A 15,372-nucleotide genomic window follows, 5' to 3' on the forward strand; every position below is an offset into this window, starting at 1 on the left:
CAAAACCACAACACTAAGAAAATTAACAATAATTTAAGACATTGTTAAAATAGCAATAATAACAATTGTTTAGGCTTGTTCATAATTCCATGACACAGAATAAAAGTAGAATCCAGTTGCTACTCCAATGGCTCTAGAATATCCAAAGCAAGATGATGAAAAAGAATTTGAGGATATTGACAAATACGGAAGTGCAAACGGAAGTTTGCTTTATTTAGCAAACATATCCAGACCTGACGTAACAAATGCAACTAACATACTTAGCAGAAAAACGCCCAAGCTTATAATGAATGGTTCCTTTAAAGTACCCTAAAACACGTTTCATTGCATTCCAATCTTGCTGTATTGGCTTGGACATTTTTCTGCTAAGTACATTAGAATCATAGAATCATAGAGTTGGAAGAGACCACAAGGGCCATCGAGTCCAACCCCCTGCCAAGCAGGAAACACCATCAGAGCACTCCTGACATATGGTTGTCAAGCCTCAGCTTAAAGACCTCCAAAGTAGGAGACTCCACCACACTCCTTGGCAGCAAATTCCACTGTCGAACAGCTCTTACTGTCAGGAAGTTCTTCCTAATGTTTAGGTGGAATCTTCTTTCTTGTAGTTTGGATCCATTGCTCCGTGTCCGCTTCTCAGGAGCAGCAGAAAACAACCTTTCTCCCTCCTCTATGTGACATCCTTTTATATATTTGAACATGGCTATCATATCACCCCTTAAACCTCCTCTTCTGCAGGCTAAACATGCCCAGCTCTCTTAGCCGTTCCTCATAAGGCATCGTTTCCAGGCCTTTGACCATATTGGTTGCCCTCCTCTGGACACGTTCCAGTTTGTCAGTGTCCTTCTTGAACTGTGGTGCCCATTAGTTGCATTTGATATGTCAGGCCTGGATATGTTTGCTAAATAAAGCCAACTTCCGATTGCATTTCTGTATTTGTCAATATCCTCAAATTCTTTTTCATCATCTTGCTTTGGATATTCTAGAGTCATTGGAGTAATCATTGCAAAGGGGGGAAAAGACCACCAGGCTGTATTTGATAGATGGGGCCCAAGATTTCCTGAGTTTGCTTTGCAACTTTTTTTTGGGGGGGGGGGTCAAACCAGCCTGCAAAGTTAAACCCAGGAAATGCCTCCCCCAAAGGGCTGGATTTAGGTTTGATGAGGCCCTAAGCTACTGAAGGTAATGAGGCCCTTTATATGTCCAACTGTCCTTTGTCAACAACAAATTGTCGCTGTTTTTTGTGTTGAATATATGCTATATGGTAATTTATGGACCTAACAGGTATCTAAAGCCATTTGCACATAACAAAATATGTATTTTATCAAAGTACAGTCATACCTCGAGTTGAATGCGCTTCGGGTTGAGTGCGTTCGAGTTGCGTTTCGTGGCAACCCGGAAGTAACAGAGCACGTTACTTCCGGGTTTCGCCGCTTGCGCATGCACACATGCTCAAAATGACGTCATGTGCATGCGTAGTAGCGGCGAAACGCGACCCGCGCATGTGCAGACGCGCCATCGCGTCTTGCGTTCCATTTGGGATGTGAATGGGGATCCGGAACAGATCCCGTTTGCATCCTCAGGTACCACTGTAATTGTTGAACTGAAATACAATTAAGAAGAAGTATATTAATAGTGAAATACACACTGTCGCTGTATGTAAGTTTTATTTTATTTGTTTTTTATCTTATATTTTGGAAATGTACATCCAGGGTTTTTTCCCCTTTAATTATTTTTTGGGGCCCCCAAGAGCGTGGGGCCCTAAGCTATAGTTTGTTTAGCTTATCTGTAAATCTGGCACTGCTCCCCAAACTGCCTTTTGCCTCTGCAGTGTACAAATCTCCGGACTACGAGGAGTTGGCTTTTGAGCTGCTGCTGGAGCGCTTGGTGTCCATTGGCTACCCCCACGAGATCCTGGAGTATAGATACGACCCCACTTTCCCCACCAGGTAAGGGAGCAGCGATGCCTTGACAGCCCAGAGGTGGCCAGGGGGAAAGGACCCACTCTCCTCACCCGCCCTCTCTTCTTCCTCAGGGGCCTCGTATTTGACGCCATGTACGGGAATTTGCTGAAGGTGGACTCCCACGGGAACCTACTGGTCTGTGCCCACGGCTTCCGCTTCCTCAAAGGGTAGGTGACGTCCTCCAACACAAGCAGAACCACATAACACCGGGGACCACATAACACCGGGCCTGAGAGAACTGCATTGGCTCCCAGTACGTTTCCGAGCACAATTTAAAGTGCTGGTGTTGACCTTTAAAGCCCTAAACAGCCTCGGTCCTGTATACCTGAAGGAGCATCTCCACCCCCATCGTTCAGCCCGAACACTGAGATCCAGCACTGAGGGCCTTCTGGCGGTTCCCTCGCTGCGAGAAGTGAGGTTACAGGGAACCAGACAGAGGGCCTTCTCGGTAGTGGCACCCATCCTGTGGAATGCCCTCCCTTCAGATGTGAAGGAAATAAGCAGCTATCTTCTCTTTAAAAGACATCTGAAGGCAGCCCTGTTTAGGGAAGTTTTTAATATTTAATGCTGTATTGTTATTAACACTCGATTGGGAGCCGCCCAGAGTGGCTGGGGAAACTCGGCCAGATGGGCGGGGTATAAATAATAAATTATTATTATCATTATATTTACTTTCTCCAGTCCCCACCAGCTGTGGGTCTTTGCTGCTCCCCCAAGGAAAGCAGTCAGCCCTGGAAAGCCCCAAGGAGTAGGTCCTCTTACGTCTCCTGGGATGTGGGGGGGACGGGACTTTCCTTCCTCGGAGGTTTTTAAGAAGACCATCTGCAGGGATTCTTTAGCTGTGGTTCCTGCGTTGCAGAGGGTTGGACTGGATGACCTTTGTGGGTCCCTTCTGATTCTGTGATTCCAAAACATAAAAATAAAGATAGATAGATAGATAGATAGATAGATTCTTTATTGTCATTACACTAGTGCAACATTGCACAAGTGCAACGAAATTGGATGCCATCCCTTAAAAACAGTAAAAGCAAAACAACAACAACAACCAACCAAACCACCTTCCAACCACCCCCACACCCACCCCCAAAAGAAGGTCCTTTCAAACCTTCGGACCTCCTTCCCTCCCTCCATGGGTTCCATTTCCAAAAATGTAAACTTTTTCCTGCATCTTTTACCGTTACCAATCTATATATATATATAAAATGTTTATTTTTTTATTTTTTTTTTACCAACAACCAAACCACAAACAGTGAACCCCCCCCCCCCCCAAGGCGGCTGATACATTGGGTATACATAATCAATAATAACATATTCAAATCAACCATATGTACAATTTTATATACGTTAACACTCCTCCATCCACAAGGTTTATTTAACTTTAAACATTTTAATTGCCCCAAATTGTTCAAACCCACCCAAATAATTCAATATCTTCTCAAACCAATCCTCCTCTTTCTCACTGACCTGAAACCCTTTCATTCTGTGTATCTTCACAGTTAGATATTCTAAAATTATAATATTATTTAGTTTGTTCCTCCATTGGTTCACCCCTAACTCTTCTGCATTTTTCCAATTACTCGCTATAACCTGTCTGGCTGCAGTTACCATCAATTTTACCCATTTACATTCTTCTATTGTTTTTAACTCGGTGCTACTCAGACGAATAAGAACCATTAAAATTGTGGGTAGGAAGGTGGGAATAGCTAAATTCATGGTTCTTATCAATCTATTATGTAATCATATTAACCAAAGTTCATTTCACTTTACGGGTGTCAACTGTTTACAGTGGTCTTTTAAGTATATTACAAATTTCTTCCAGTCTTTTAAGAAATACTTGGTCTTCCTGGTTTCTGATCTTTCATGGCAATCTTGCCATTTCTGCATTTTCCATCAGTTTGGTTTGCCATTCTTCTCTGGTCGGTATTTCTCCTTCTTTCCATCTCTGGGCTAGAAAGCCTTCTTGCTGCTATTGTTGCATACATAAATCTTTTATTTTCTTTTGGTAGGTCCTCACCTATTCCACCTAACAGAAAAGCCTCTGGTTTTTTAATAAAAGTTTTCTTCAGTTCATTATATATCATTTCCCAGAAAGCTTTTACTGCCCCACAGGACCCCACCACATAGGATAAAAAGGTACCTTCTTTTCTATTACATTTCCAGCACAAATTTGAGCTGGTTCTGTACGTTTCCGCAATTGTACTCGGAGTCAGGTACCAACAATACATTGTTTTCATATAATTTTCTTTCAACGAACAGCAGGCCATAAACTTCAGGTCCTGTCTCCATAACCTTTCCCATGATGAAAATTGTATATATTGGACTACTGCAATGCGCTCCACATGGGGCTACCTTTGAAGGTGACTCGGAAACTGCAACTAATCCAGAATGCGGCAGCTAGACTGGTGACTGGGAGTGGCTGCCGGGACCACATAACCCTGGTCCTGAGAGATCTGCATTGGCTCCCAGTACGTTTCCGAGCACAATTCAAAGTGTTGGTGCTGACATTTAAAGCCCTAAATGGCCTCGGCCCAGTATACCTGAAGCAGCGTCTCCACCCCCATCGTCCTGCCCAGACACTGAGGTCCAGCGCCGAGGGCCTTCTGGCGGTTCCCTCACTGCGAGGAGTGAGGTTACAGGGAACCAGACAGAGGGCCTTCTCGGTAGTGGCACCCGCCCTGTGGAACGCCCTTCCAGCAGATGTCAAAGCGATAAACAACTACCTGACATTCAGAAGACATCTTAAGGCAGCCCTGTTTAGGGAAGTTTTTAATGATTGACACTGTATTGTTTTTAATATTCGGTTGGAAGCCGCCCAGAGTGGCTGGGGAAACCCAGCCAGATGGGTGGGGTATAAATAATAAATTATTGTTATTATTTATTATATTATAACCAAAATCTCTTGCCCAGTGTATCACCACTGAATTAACTTCTTCATCTTTAGTAAACCATTCTGATTCTATGATTCTTCCAGGAAGAGTCAAGCCGCGTTGAGGTCTGGGCGGGGGGAGCTGCTATGGAGGGGGGCAAGTTGGTTGCTCAGTCCCCATCAGGATGGGGCTTCTGCCCACTGGGGGGCTGTTGCAAAGAGGCTGCCACCGCTGAGCTTGCAGAGGGAAACCAGGGCAGTGGGTGCGAAGGGCCGCCTCTGTATCTCCCTCCTTCCTGGCTGCAAGAGCTCTCCGAAGGTCATCTAGCTGCAGGAATTTTAAGCTAAGCTATCGCTGACAGGTGGCTCCCCAACCTCTGTTTAGAAACCTCCACCACCTTCTGAGGAAGTCCATTCCATGGCCAAACAGCTCTTACCGCCAGGAAGTTCTTCATTCTTTTGCCACGTGTTGCTTGTGGGATGTGGATGGGTCCATTATTATTATTATTATTATTACAGTGAACGCTCGGGTTGCGAACGTGATCCGTGCGGGATGCATGTTTGCAACCCGCAGCATTCACAACCTGTGTCTGCGCACCCGTGGGTTGCGTTTCGGCACTTCTGCACATGCGCAAAGCGCAATTTAGTGCTTCTGCAAATGGATGGGTCTTTAACCTTCCCCCTGTGGGTTTTCCTACAGTAGGGTTACCAGATTTTTTCCAATGAATCCAGGGATGCTTTAATTAATTAATTAATTAATTAATCACTACACATTCAGGACGGTGATGCTGCAGCGATGGCGGGGACAGAGGGGCTGCCTTCTTCTTGACCTCAACCGCCACGTTTTCCCTTCCTCCAAGGCTTCTATTTCTTTTCTCCATAAGCCTGGGCAGCCCCTGAGTTGTTGGTTCTTTGGTGGTGGTGGTGGGGAAGTGGTGCACAGTGGGTCAGGCAGGGAAGGCGGAGAAGGAGGGCTGAGAGCGACAGCAAGGCTCGGGCAGCGCGATGCCTCCCTTCCCATCAGAGCAGCCCCAATCCCATTCCTACTTGCGTGCAAGCAGAAGGGGCAGGGATCCCTCAGCTGGGAAGGGTGGCTTCACGCTGCCTTTTGGAGCAGCCGCATCCCAACTCCTACTTGCGTGCAAGCAGGAGGGGGCAGGGATCTCTCAGGCAGCGCAATGCCTCCCTTTCCATCGGAGCAGCCCCAATCCCATTCCTACTTGTGTGCAAGCAGAAGGGGGCAGGGATCCCTCAGCTGGGAAGGGAGGCTTCCCTTTGCCTAACTGAGAGATCCCTGCCCTCTCCTGCTTGCACGCAAGTAGGAGTTGGGAGGCTGCTCCGATAGGCAGCACGAAGCCTCCCTTCACAGCTTAGTTACTGGGGTCAGGGAAGGTGGAGGCAGCCCGGAAACTGCATCTTAGAGCCCCTGCGCCACCATCACATGGGGACTTCCGAGCAGCTCCTGAAGCCAGCCAGAGCCAACTGCTCTGGGCTGCTGAGACTGCCGCTGCTGCGTTTCCCGGGGACATTAGATGAAATCCGGGGATGGAATTTGTCTGGGGACTTATTCGCAAATCCGGGGACTGTCCCCTGGAAATGGGGACGTCTGGTAACCCCCCTATCCTACAGGGCCAGAGGTGGCAGTCACCTTCTCAGGTAGGAGCAGCTGGCATGACCTTGGCGGTAGCTTCAGTTTGCCCCTTGGAAAGCTGTTATACCTCTCCCCCCCCCCCCAGCACATTCCTGCCTTGCATTGTTCTGATATCTGGGATGGTTCTTTGCCCTCTACTGCACCCAGGGCCGGGCAGGAAGGAGAAGGGACCCATGGCAAGGTCACTCCCTGCCCCCATGTCTCCCCAGAGCTTCCCAAGCTCTGGGCATCCAAATCACCAGCCGGGCATTTGCTTGCTGTGAACCAAGAACCCTTCAAGGTGTGTCCAAAGGGACCATGCTCTCACAGTCGCCAGCCAGGGAGTCGGAATTCAATTTCAAGGTCTCTGCCATTCTGAGAGCAGAACCAGCGCCCTCTTTGCCCTCCCTGCCAGCAAGATGCCCCTGCTCTCTCTTTCCCCACGGAGGTGCCCCCCCTCTGTTTTTGTCCCTGGAACAGGCTGAGAATAGCTATTGCAGGCGGTCCAGCCTGCAGGAGGGGGGGGGGCTGCAGTTGGGGGGGGATAGTTCCCAGCTGCTGTCATGATGCTAAATCCTGCCCAGATGACTTTCCCTTTCCTATAGCGCGGATACTTCCCTAAGTGCCAGGCTTATTGTCCCCGGATCGCACCAGCCCTGGCATCCCTCCTGATGCCACGGGGCACAGATCCCTCTTGCCTGAAACTAGGACAGGGTTGGGCAGCTGGGGGTGCAAGGAATTGGCAGAGAAATGGGGAAGCCCCAAATTAGACATTGGTTCGAAGGCAGGCAGAGCCTCTGTCAGTCGGGGAAAGTTGGGCTGCAAGGAGGCCCAGGTGATCACTGGGAAACAGGAAGAGACAGCGTGGTGCAGTGGTTAAAGTGTCGGATTGTGACCTGGGGGACCGGGGTTCAGTTACCCACTCAGTCACGAAGCTCGCTGGGCGTGAAATTGGGGCTCAGTCCCTGCCCCCTCAGTGCTACTTATCTCACAGGGAAAAAGATGGGATGGAAATAAATAAACTTAGAAGGGTGATGGCAGCCAAAGTGGAGAGCTTTCTGCTGCCCCCCCCCCCGCCATCCAAGAGGGGGGCCTGGGATGGACAGAGTGGCCAGGAAGACTTCCCCCCTTTTTCTCTTCTAAGAGCAAAACAGGGTTTCGGTGGGTCCAGAGCCAGCTTGTCACTCACCTGGCATCAGGTGACATCAGGTGCAGGGCAGGTAAGGCACAGCTGCCAGGGAACCATCTGGCCACACAAGCCTCCCCCCTGCTTCCATCACGGCTTTCAGCAGGGAGCAGAATGTCCACCTGATGACAAGTGGTTGACAAGTGACCCATAGGTCAGTGATTAACCGGACCCCTAAGGTACATCACTGCCAAATGACGGACAGGCTATTCAGGAGGTTCACACAACACATAATTTAATTTTCCACCGCAGGGTTTAGAAAAATTCATGGAGGAGAATGTTATCCACCTCCTTCTTTGGAGGCTTGACAACAATATGTCAGGAGTGCTCTGATGGTGTTTCCTGCTTGGCAGGGGGTTGGACTCGATGGCCCTTGTGGTCTCTTCCAACTCTATGATTCTATGATTCTATTTATTATCTGTGATTATATATGATGATATTATTCTCCTCCATGAATTTATCTAAACCCCGTGGTGGAAAATCAAATTACATGCTGCATGAACCCGCTGAGTAGCCTGTCCATCAGTTTGGAGGGGTGGGAGATGAAGTTCGAATTTTATTTCACCGTATTTTTCGCCCTATAGGACGCACCCGACCATAGGACGCACCTTGTTTTAGAGGGGGAGAACAAGAAAAAAAATTCTCCCCCTCTCTGCGCAGCGCCCCTTCAGTGAAGCGGCAGGAGAAACGAAGCCCCTTCCATTTTTCCTCCCGCTTAGCTGAAGGGGTTCTGTGCCTTAGCTGAAGGGGCACCTACCCTTCAGCGAAAGGAACCTGAAGCCTCTGGAGCGCAGCAGGAGCTCCCACCGTGCTCCGGAGGCTTCAGGCGGCTATCTGGAGAGCGAGAAGGGTCGGTGCGCACTGACCCCTCTCGCTCTCCAGGCTTCAGCGAAAGCAACGCAAAGCCTCCGGAGCGCAGAGGGAGCGCTCCCTCTGCGCTTCGGAGGCTTTGCGTTGCTATCGCTGAAGCCAAGGAGCCTGCATTTGCTCCATAGGACGCACACCCATTTCCCCTTAATTTTTGGAGGGGAAAATGTGCGACTTATAGAGCGAAAAATAGGGTATATACTGCCCCATCCGAAAGGAGCCCAGAACAGCAAGACCGTCACAATGGAGTGTGTATGTATCTCTCTCTTTCCGTGTGTAATCTCTCCTGCTGGGGAGCCCAGTTGGGGAGAGTCTGCCTTTGTTCTCCCACCCAGTTTGAGGGTTTCTCATTGGGGAGCCTTGTGGGATGCTGGATTTACTGGGTCCCCTCTGGCCCAATCCAGCAGCCAGCCAGGGGGCAGCGGTGAGCAACGGAGCCCCCAATTCACCGCTCCCTTTGTGCACAGCCTTACTCTCAAAACCTCTGAACGGAGGGGGAGGTTTGGGGTTCCCAGTCTGCTGCTTCCTTCCAGCCCCCCTCACCTGCTTCCCCTTTGCACATCCCCCACCTCATGCCTGTGTTCTGTCCCCTCCCTCTCCCTGCTTTTAGGGCTGAGATCTGGAATTATTACCCCAACAAGTTCATCCAGAGGGATGACATGAAGAGGTTCCACATCCTGAACACGTTATTCAACTTGACAGGTGAGTGCAGATGGGCGAGACAGCGATTGATGGCTCCTTGCCACAATAGCTCTGATGGGTAAAGGTAAAGAGACCCCTGACCATTAGGTCCAGTCGTGACCGACTCTGGGGTTGCGGCACTCATCTTGCTTTATTGGCCAAGGGAGCCGGCGTACAGCTTCCGGGTCATGTGGCCGGCATGACTAAGCCGCTTCTGGCGAACTAGAGCAGCGCACAGAAACACCGTTTACCTTCCCGCTGGAGCAGTACCTATTTATCTACTTGCACTTTGACATGCTTTCGAACTGCTAGGTTGGCAGGAGCTGGGACCGAGGAACGGGAGCTCACCCCGTCGCGGGGATTTGAACCGCCGACCTTCTGATCAGCAAGTCCTAGGCTCTGTGGTTTAACCCACAGCGCCACCCACGTCCCAATAGTTCTGATCTTCCTCCACAATTAGAGGCAGAAATGCTGGAAGTTTCTGGAAGCCACAGGAGGGGAGAGTTGCTCTTGCACTCTCATTCTGTTTGCTGGTTTCCCAGAAGAGGCATTTGGTTAGCCGCTGGGGGGAGAAGTGGGTGCCACCATGGGACTGAAACTGCCTTAGTCGTGCTGGTCAGTGATCTCCGGGTAGGCTAGGGACAGAGGTGAAAGCTGTTTCCTGGTCCTGCTGGATCTCTCAGCGGCCTTTGATACCATCGACCATAACATCCTTCTGGACCACCTAGAGGAGCTGAGGGCACTTTTATTCAGTGGTTCTGCTCCTTACTCCTGGACCGTGTCCAGAAAGTGGTGACTCACTTGTGGGGTGCCTCAGGGTTCCGTCCTCTCCCCCATGCTTTTTAACATCTACATGAAGCTGCTGGGAGAGATCATCATGGGGTTTGGGCTGGGTGTTCATCAGTACAGTGGTACCTCGGGTTAAGTACTTAATTCATTCCGGAGGTCCGTTCTTAACCTGAAACTGTTCTTAGCCTGAAGCACCACTTTAGCTAATGGGGCCTTGCGCCGCTGGAGCACGATTTCTGTTCTCATCCTGAAGCAAAGATCTTAACCCGAAGTACTATTTCTGGGTTAGCGGAGTCTGTAACTTGAAGTGTATGTAACCTGAAGCGTATGTAACCCGAGGTACCACTGTATGTGGATGATACCCAGCTCTACTCCTCCTTTAAATCGGAACCAGTGAACATCCTGTGTGAGTGTCTGGAGGCAGTTGGGGGGGTGGATGGCGGCTAACAAATTGAGGTTGAATCTGGACAAGACAGAAGTACAGTCATACCTTGGGTTAAAGTAGCTTCAGTTTGAGCATTTTCAGGTTGCTTTCCGCGGCGACCCAGAAGTAACAGAACGGGTTACTTCCGGGTTTCGCCACTCGCGCATGCACAGACACTCAAAATGACGTCACATGCTTGTGCAGAAGCGGTGAATCACGACCCACGCACGTGTGGATGCAGGTTGCGTTCTGCTCAGGATGCGAACGGGGCTCCGGAACGGATCCCGTTCACATCCAGAGGTACCACTGTACTGTTTTTTTTTTGGGGGGGGGGGACAGGACAGGAAAGTGTGAGGTGCTCCCTGGTCCTGAATGGAGTATCTGTGCCCATAAAGGACCAGGTGTGCAGCCTAGGAGTAATTTTGGACTCGCAGCTGCCCATGGAGGCCTCTGGGTAGCTCTGGGAAGGGATCCCTGCACTTCAACTGACCTCTTCCTTTGAGGTGCCCCACTGACCTCTCCCCCCCCTTTTCCTCCAGAGACCTACCTGTTTGCCTGCCTGGTGGATTTTTTCACCAACTGCTCCAGATACGTGAAGTGAGTGCGATGGATTGTTTTGCCTGGGCGGTCTGGGTCGAGGAGGCACGAGGTGCTGAACAGTGCCGGGGGGAGGAAGGTGCCTGAAACGGTCCAGAAATCCAAACATCTGTTTGTGGTGTCTCTTCCTTTTCCCCCAGCTGTGACACAGGCTATAAACACGGGAACCTCTTCATGTCCTTCCGAAGCATGTTCCAAGATGTCCGAGACGCCATGGACTATGTCCACCTTTCAGTGAGCACCGCAGCGTGGGCATACATAGGCGCCGACTCCATGGGGCCTGAGGGGGCCCGAGCCCCCTCAACAATTTGTTTGGGGGGGCTCCGCCCCCCCAATAATCTCGGGCGCCCCTCCAGCAGAGCGCCACCGCCACCCCTCCCCCAGCCCAAAATGCACAGGGTCGGGCTGCATGCCTCCTGCCCTCCCTCCCGAGCAAAAGCTCCACCCAATTTCCTTCGGAGCTGATTAATAGGCGCAGCACGCTCTCCCCTATTCGCTCACGAGGAGGCGGCGCCACTTTATCTGCATATTCATGAGCTTATTTATTATTCATGAGCTTTCCCGGGCTCCCCCCCAATATTTTTTATAAGTCGGCGCCCCTGGTGGGCAGTGAGGGGTGGGCATGGAGAACGACAAGGGAGCATCACCCACCTTTAGAAACCTTGCCCTCTGCCAACCTTCCCCAATTTGGCGCCCGCCAGATGTTTTAGACTTGGCTTCCACCAGCCCAAATCCTCTCAAGATCTCATCAAATCAAATGCAAGAGGTGTTGATTGATGGCTGGTGCTTTTATGTCATGCTGCGATCTGTGCTGGGGGGGTCTGGGAAAGCCCTGAGGAGGCCCTGCTGGCTGCCCCTGAAGCCTTGCCAGAGTTGGAGGGACTCTGATGACCTCTTTGTGTCTTCATCTTCTAGGGCTCCCTCAAGGAGAAGACGCTGGAGAATCTGGAGAAATATGTGGTCAAAGATGTGAGTGTTGCCCAGGCCTAGGTGCAGAATTGCTGTCAGACAGGAAGCTTTCTTTGGGGTTGACCCCTTTGGCCCTTGACAGGCAGGCCTGTCCACCTTGAGCTCACCTTGCCTCCCTCCCACAAAGCCTGCTGAGGCAGGTGCCAGAGGGCCAGGAAGTGTGAGGCAGCTGTCGGTGCAATTCCATTTTTCAAATTTCCTGTGCTCGGTCGTACTTCGACAGCTGTTGACAAAGAATCTGGGGAGCGCAGATCCTTCCCCAAGGTCATTTCGCCCAGAGGAACCAGGGGGCTGAGTGACAAGTCCAGAAGTCCCTAATTTGAATCTCGTCTCTGCCCTGACTTCACCAAAAGGGGCTAGAGCTTAGGCAAGCCCCTCCCACCCAGCCTCAACCTTCCCTTCTGCAATATGGGGTAATCATACTCACCCTGCTGGACGTTGCAAGGATTACATCAATCCATTGAACCTAAAGCCAATGCAATTGGCAAATCCTAAGTAATAAAAGGTTGGGACATGGGTGGCGCTGTGGGTTAAACCACAGAGCCTAGGACTTGCCGATCAGAAGGTCGGCAGTTCAAATCCCACTGACGGGGTGAGCTCCTGTTGCTCGGTCCCTGCTCCTGCCAACCTAGCAGTTCGAAAGCACCTCAAAGTGCAAGTAGATAAATAGGTACCACTCCGGCGGAAAGGTAAACGGTGTTTCCGTGCGCTGCTCTGGTTCACCAGAAGCGGTTTAGTCATGCTGGCCATATGCTGTATGCCGGCTCCCTCGGCCAATGGAGCGAGATGAGCGCCGCAACCCCAGAGTCGGTCACGACTGGACCTAATGGTCAGGGGTCCCTTTACCTTTACCTAAAGCCCACAAGCAGGCCCTCTCCCCTCCTGCAGTTTCCAGGAACTGGTACCCAGAGGCATTTACCGCCTCTGATTGTGGAGAGGCGTGCAACACTCATGCAACACAACTAGCCGTTGGGGCTAGTAGCCATCAATAGCCCTCTCCTCCATGACTTGGTCTGTTCATAAAACCTTTTATTGGCATCACATACAACATCCAAAACAAAACAAATCAATACAGAATTAGCACTTCCCAGTGGCACAAAACATTTGCTAAAAGAAAGGAGGCAGAGCAGTCTGTCGTATAAAAGGTTTTACGAATGAATTGGTCTGTTCCCCTCTGAAGGTCTTGCTGCCTGCCTTCTCCATTTCCTCCTGCCTTGCTTCCACAGCCACGGGTGCCTCTCCTGCTCAGCCGCATGAAGGACCATGGGAAGGTCTTTTTGGCCACCAACAGCGACTACAATTACACAGATGTAAGTAAGCCCCGGGGACGCGGGTGGCGCTTTGGGTTAAACTACTGAGCCTAGGGCTTGCCAATCAGAAGGTCGGTGGTTCGAATCCCTGCGACGGGGTGAGCTCCTGTTGCTCGGTCCCTGCTCCTGCCAACCTAGCAGTTCGAAAGCACCTCAAAGTGCAAGTAGATAAATAGGTACCACTCTGGCGGGAAGGTAAACGGCGTTTACGTGTGCTGCTCTGGTTTGCCAGAAGCGGCTTAGTCATGCTGGCCACATGACCTGGAAGCTGTACGCCAGCTCCCTCAGCCAATAAAGAGAGATGAGCGCCGCATCCCCAGAGTCGGCCACGACTGGACCTAATGGTCAGGGGTCCCTTTACCTTTAAGTAAGCCCCACCCCACCCCACGGCTCACTAAGGGTGGGTGGGTGCACCTCTGTCCCCCCCCTTTGTGTCTGGCTCCACCCATGGGGAGAAGACGTGGCCGGCTGCCAGACGCATGCAACACTCTGCCCCCCACTTCTGTGGGTCTTCCCCACTGAGCTGTCCGCTGAGTGCCACTGCCCCACACAATGCCATTGCAGGCAAGGGGATGTTGTTGGCTGGCAGGGGTCAGGAGGGGGAGCCACAGAGTCAGAGAAGTGATGGCGGCCGGGGTGGCTCCTTTGGAAACAAGGAAGACGAGCCTGTCTTGGGTTCGGGTTCCTGAAGGAAGCTCCAGTGACACGTGGGTCTGTCCCTTTGCAGGCGATCATGACGTACTTGTTTGACTTCGGAGAAGACGACGTGGTGAGTCGCCGCTTTCTCCGATTGCTAGCTCTCGCTCTTTCTCTTGCTCCCTGCTCCCAAGTGTAGCATTCCCAAAGCAAGGAAGGATTGGACTCTGATTAATAATATACACACGAGGCTTGACCAGCAAGACTCTGGGAGGAGGTGCCAATAATAATCCTCTCCACCCCTTGGCCCAGGTCGTTTTATTCACAAAAGAACTTTTTACACAGTGTTCGTAAGAACCAATCAGATTTCCTCTGAGCATTTAAAAAAAACCCATGTGGGGACAAAGTTAAAACTACAAAGAGCTAATTTGAGCATGCATACATAGTTCAGAGTAAATAAATTAGAAATCAAGGAGGAATGCTTTTAGGAAACCCCGGAGGTCATAAACAGCAGTAAACAGGAGAGAAGGATGCCAGTATTTACCATCTCCTTGTGAACTCTCTTCCTGGCCCTTAGATTAACAAAACTAAAGAAAGGTACATCAGAGAAGCTACCTACTACAGTGGTGCCCCGCAAGATGAATGCCTCGCAAGACGGAAAACTCGCTAGACAAAAGGGTTTTGCGGTTTTTGAGCTGCTTCGCAAGACGAATTTCCCTATGGGCTTGCTTTGCAAGACGAAAACGTCTTGCAAGTTTGTTTCCTTTTTCTTAACACCGTTAATACAGTTGCGACTTGACTTCGAGGAGCAACTCATAGCACGCGGTGTGGTAGCCTTTTTTGAGGTTTTTGGTGATTTTTGAAGCTTTTCCAAAACTTTTCCGACACCGTGCTTCGCAAGACGAAAAATTCGCTAGACGAAAAAACTCGCGGAACGAATTACCGTATTTTTCGTTCTATAACACGCACCAGACCATAACACGCACATAGTTTTTAGAGGAGGAAAACAAGAAAAAAAATATTCTAAATGAAATAGTGGATATATGATTTTTGTGGTTCATGCTGTGGCCACAGACATGTGATATGACAGTGGGTTTGGAGTAGCCCAATGCAAAAATCCTGAGGATCCATGTGGATCCATGCTTTGTAACCACGGAGGAGGGAAGGAAGGGGAACTATGGATCCTCTGCTCGCGACTGCAGCAGATCCCCCCCCCGCCACCCGCAGGCATTCGCTCCATAACACGCACAGACATTTCCCCTTACTTTCTAGGAGGAAAAAAGTGAGTGTTATGGTGCAAAAAATACGGTAATTTCATCTTGCGAGGCACCACTGTATCTTTATGACCCAGGATGCCTGATGAACAACTGCTCTGTGTATTTAGAATGCTTATACGTGCCTGTCAGGCGTAGAGAAAGCAAATGACAGAGGTGCAGAGGCTTGTGGGATTTGA

At 50.3% G+C, this 15,372-nt stretch overlaps 1 protein-coding gene across 1 annotated transcript in view; it reads left to right on the top strand.

Annotated features, from left to right (window-relative positions):
• The window catches only part of NT5DC4 (5'-nucleotidase domain containing 4), a 47,314-nt gene that overhangs the window by 14,974 nt on the left and 16,968 nt on the right, over window positions 1–15,372 (top strand). The window contains exons 4-11 of the mRNA XM_081203079.1: window positions 1,832–1,949; window positions 2,036–2,131; window positions 9,124–9,215; window positions 10,947–11,004; window positions 11,145–11,238; window positions 11,920–11,973; window positions 13,200–13,283; window positions 14,011–14,052. Coding sequence (XP_081059205.1) covers window positions 1,832–1,949; window positions 2,036–2,131; window positions 9,124–9,215; window positions 10,947–11,004; window positions 11,145–11,238; window positions 11,920–11,973; window positions 13,200–13,283; window positions 14,011–14,052 — 638 coding nt within the window. The remainder of the gene's footprint in view (window positions 1–1,831; window positions 1,950–2,035; window positions 2,132–9,123; window positions 9,216–10,946; window positions 11,005–11,144; window positions 11,239–11,919; window positions 11,974–13,199; window positions 13,284–14,010; window positions 14,053–15,372) is intronic.

Source organism: Podarcis bocagei, assembly GCF_964188305.1.
Source record: "Podarcis bocagei genome assembly, chromosome: 7".
NCBI classification, from domain to species: Eukaryota; Metazoa; Chordata; class Lepidosauria; order Squamata; family Lacertidae; genus Podarcis; species Podarcis bocagei.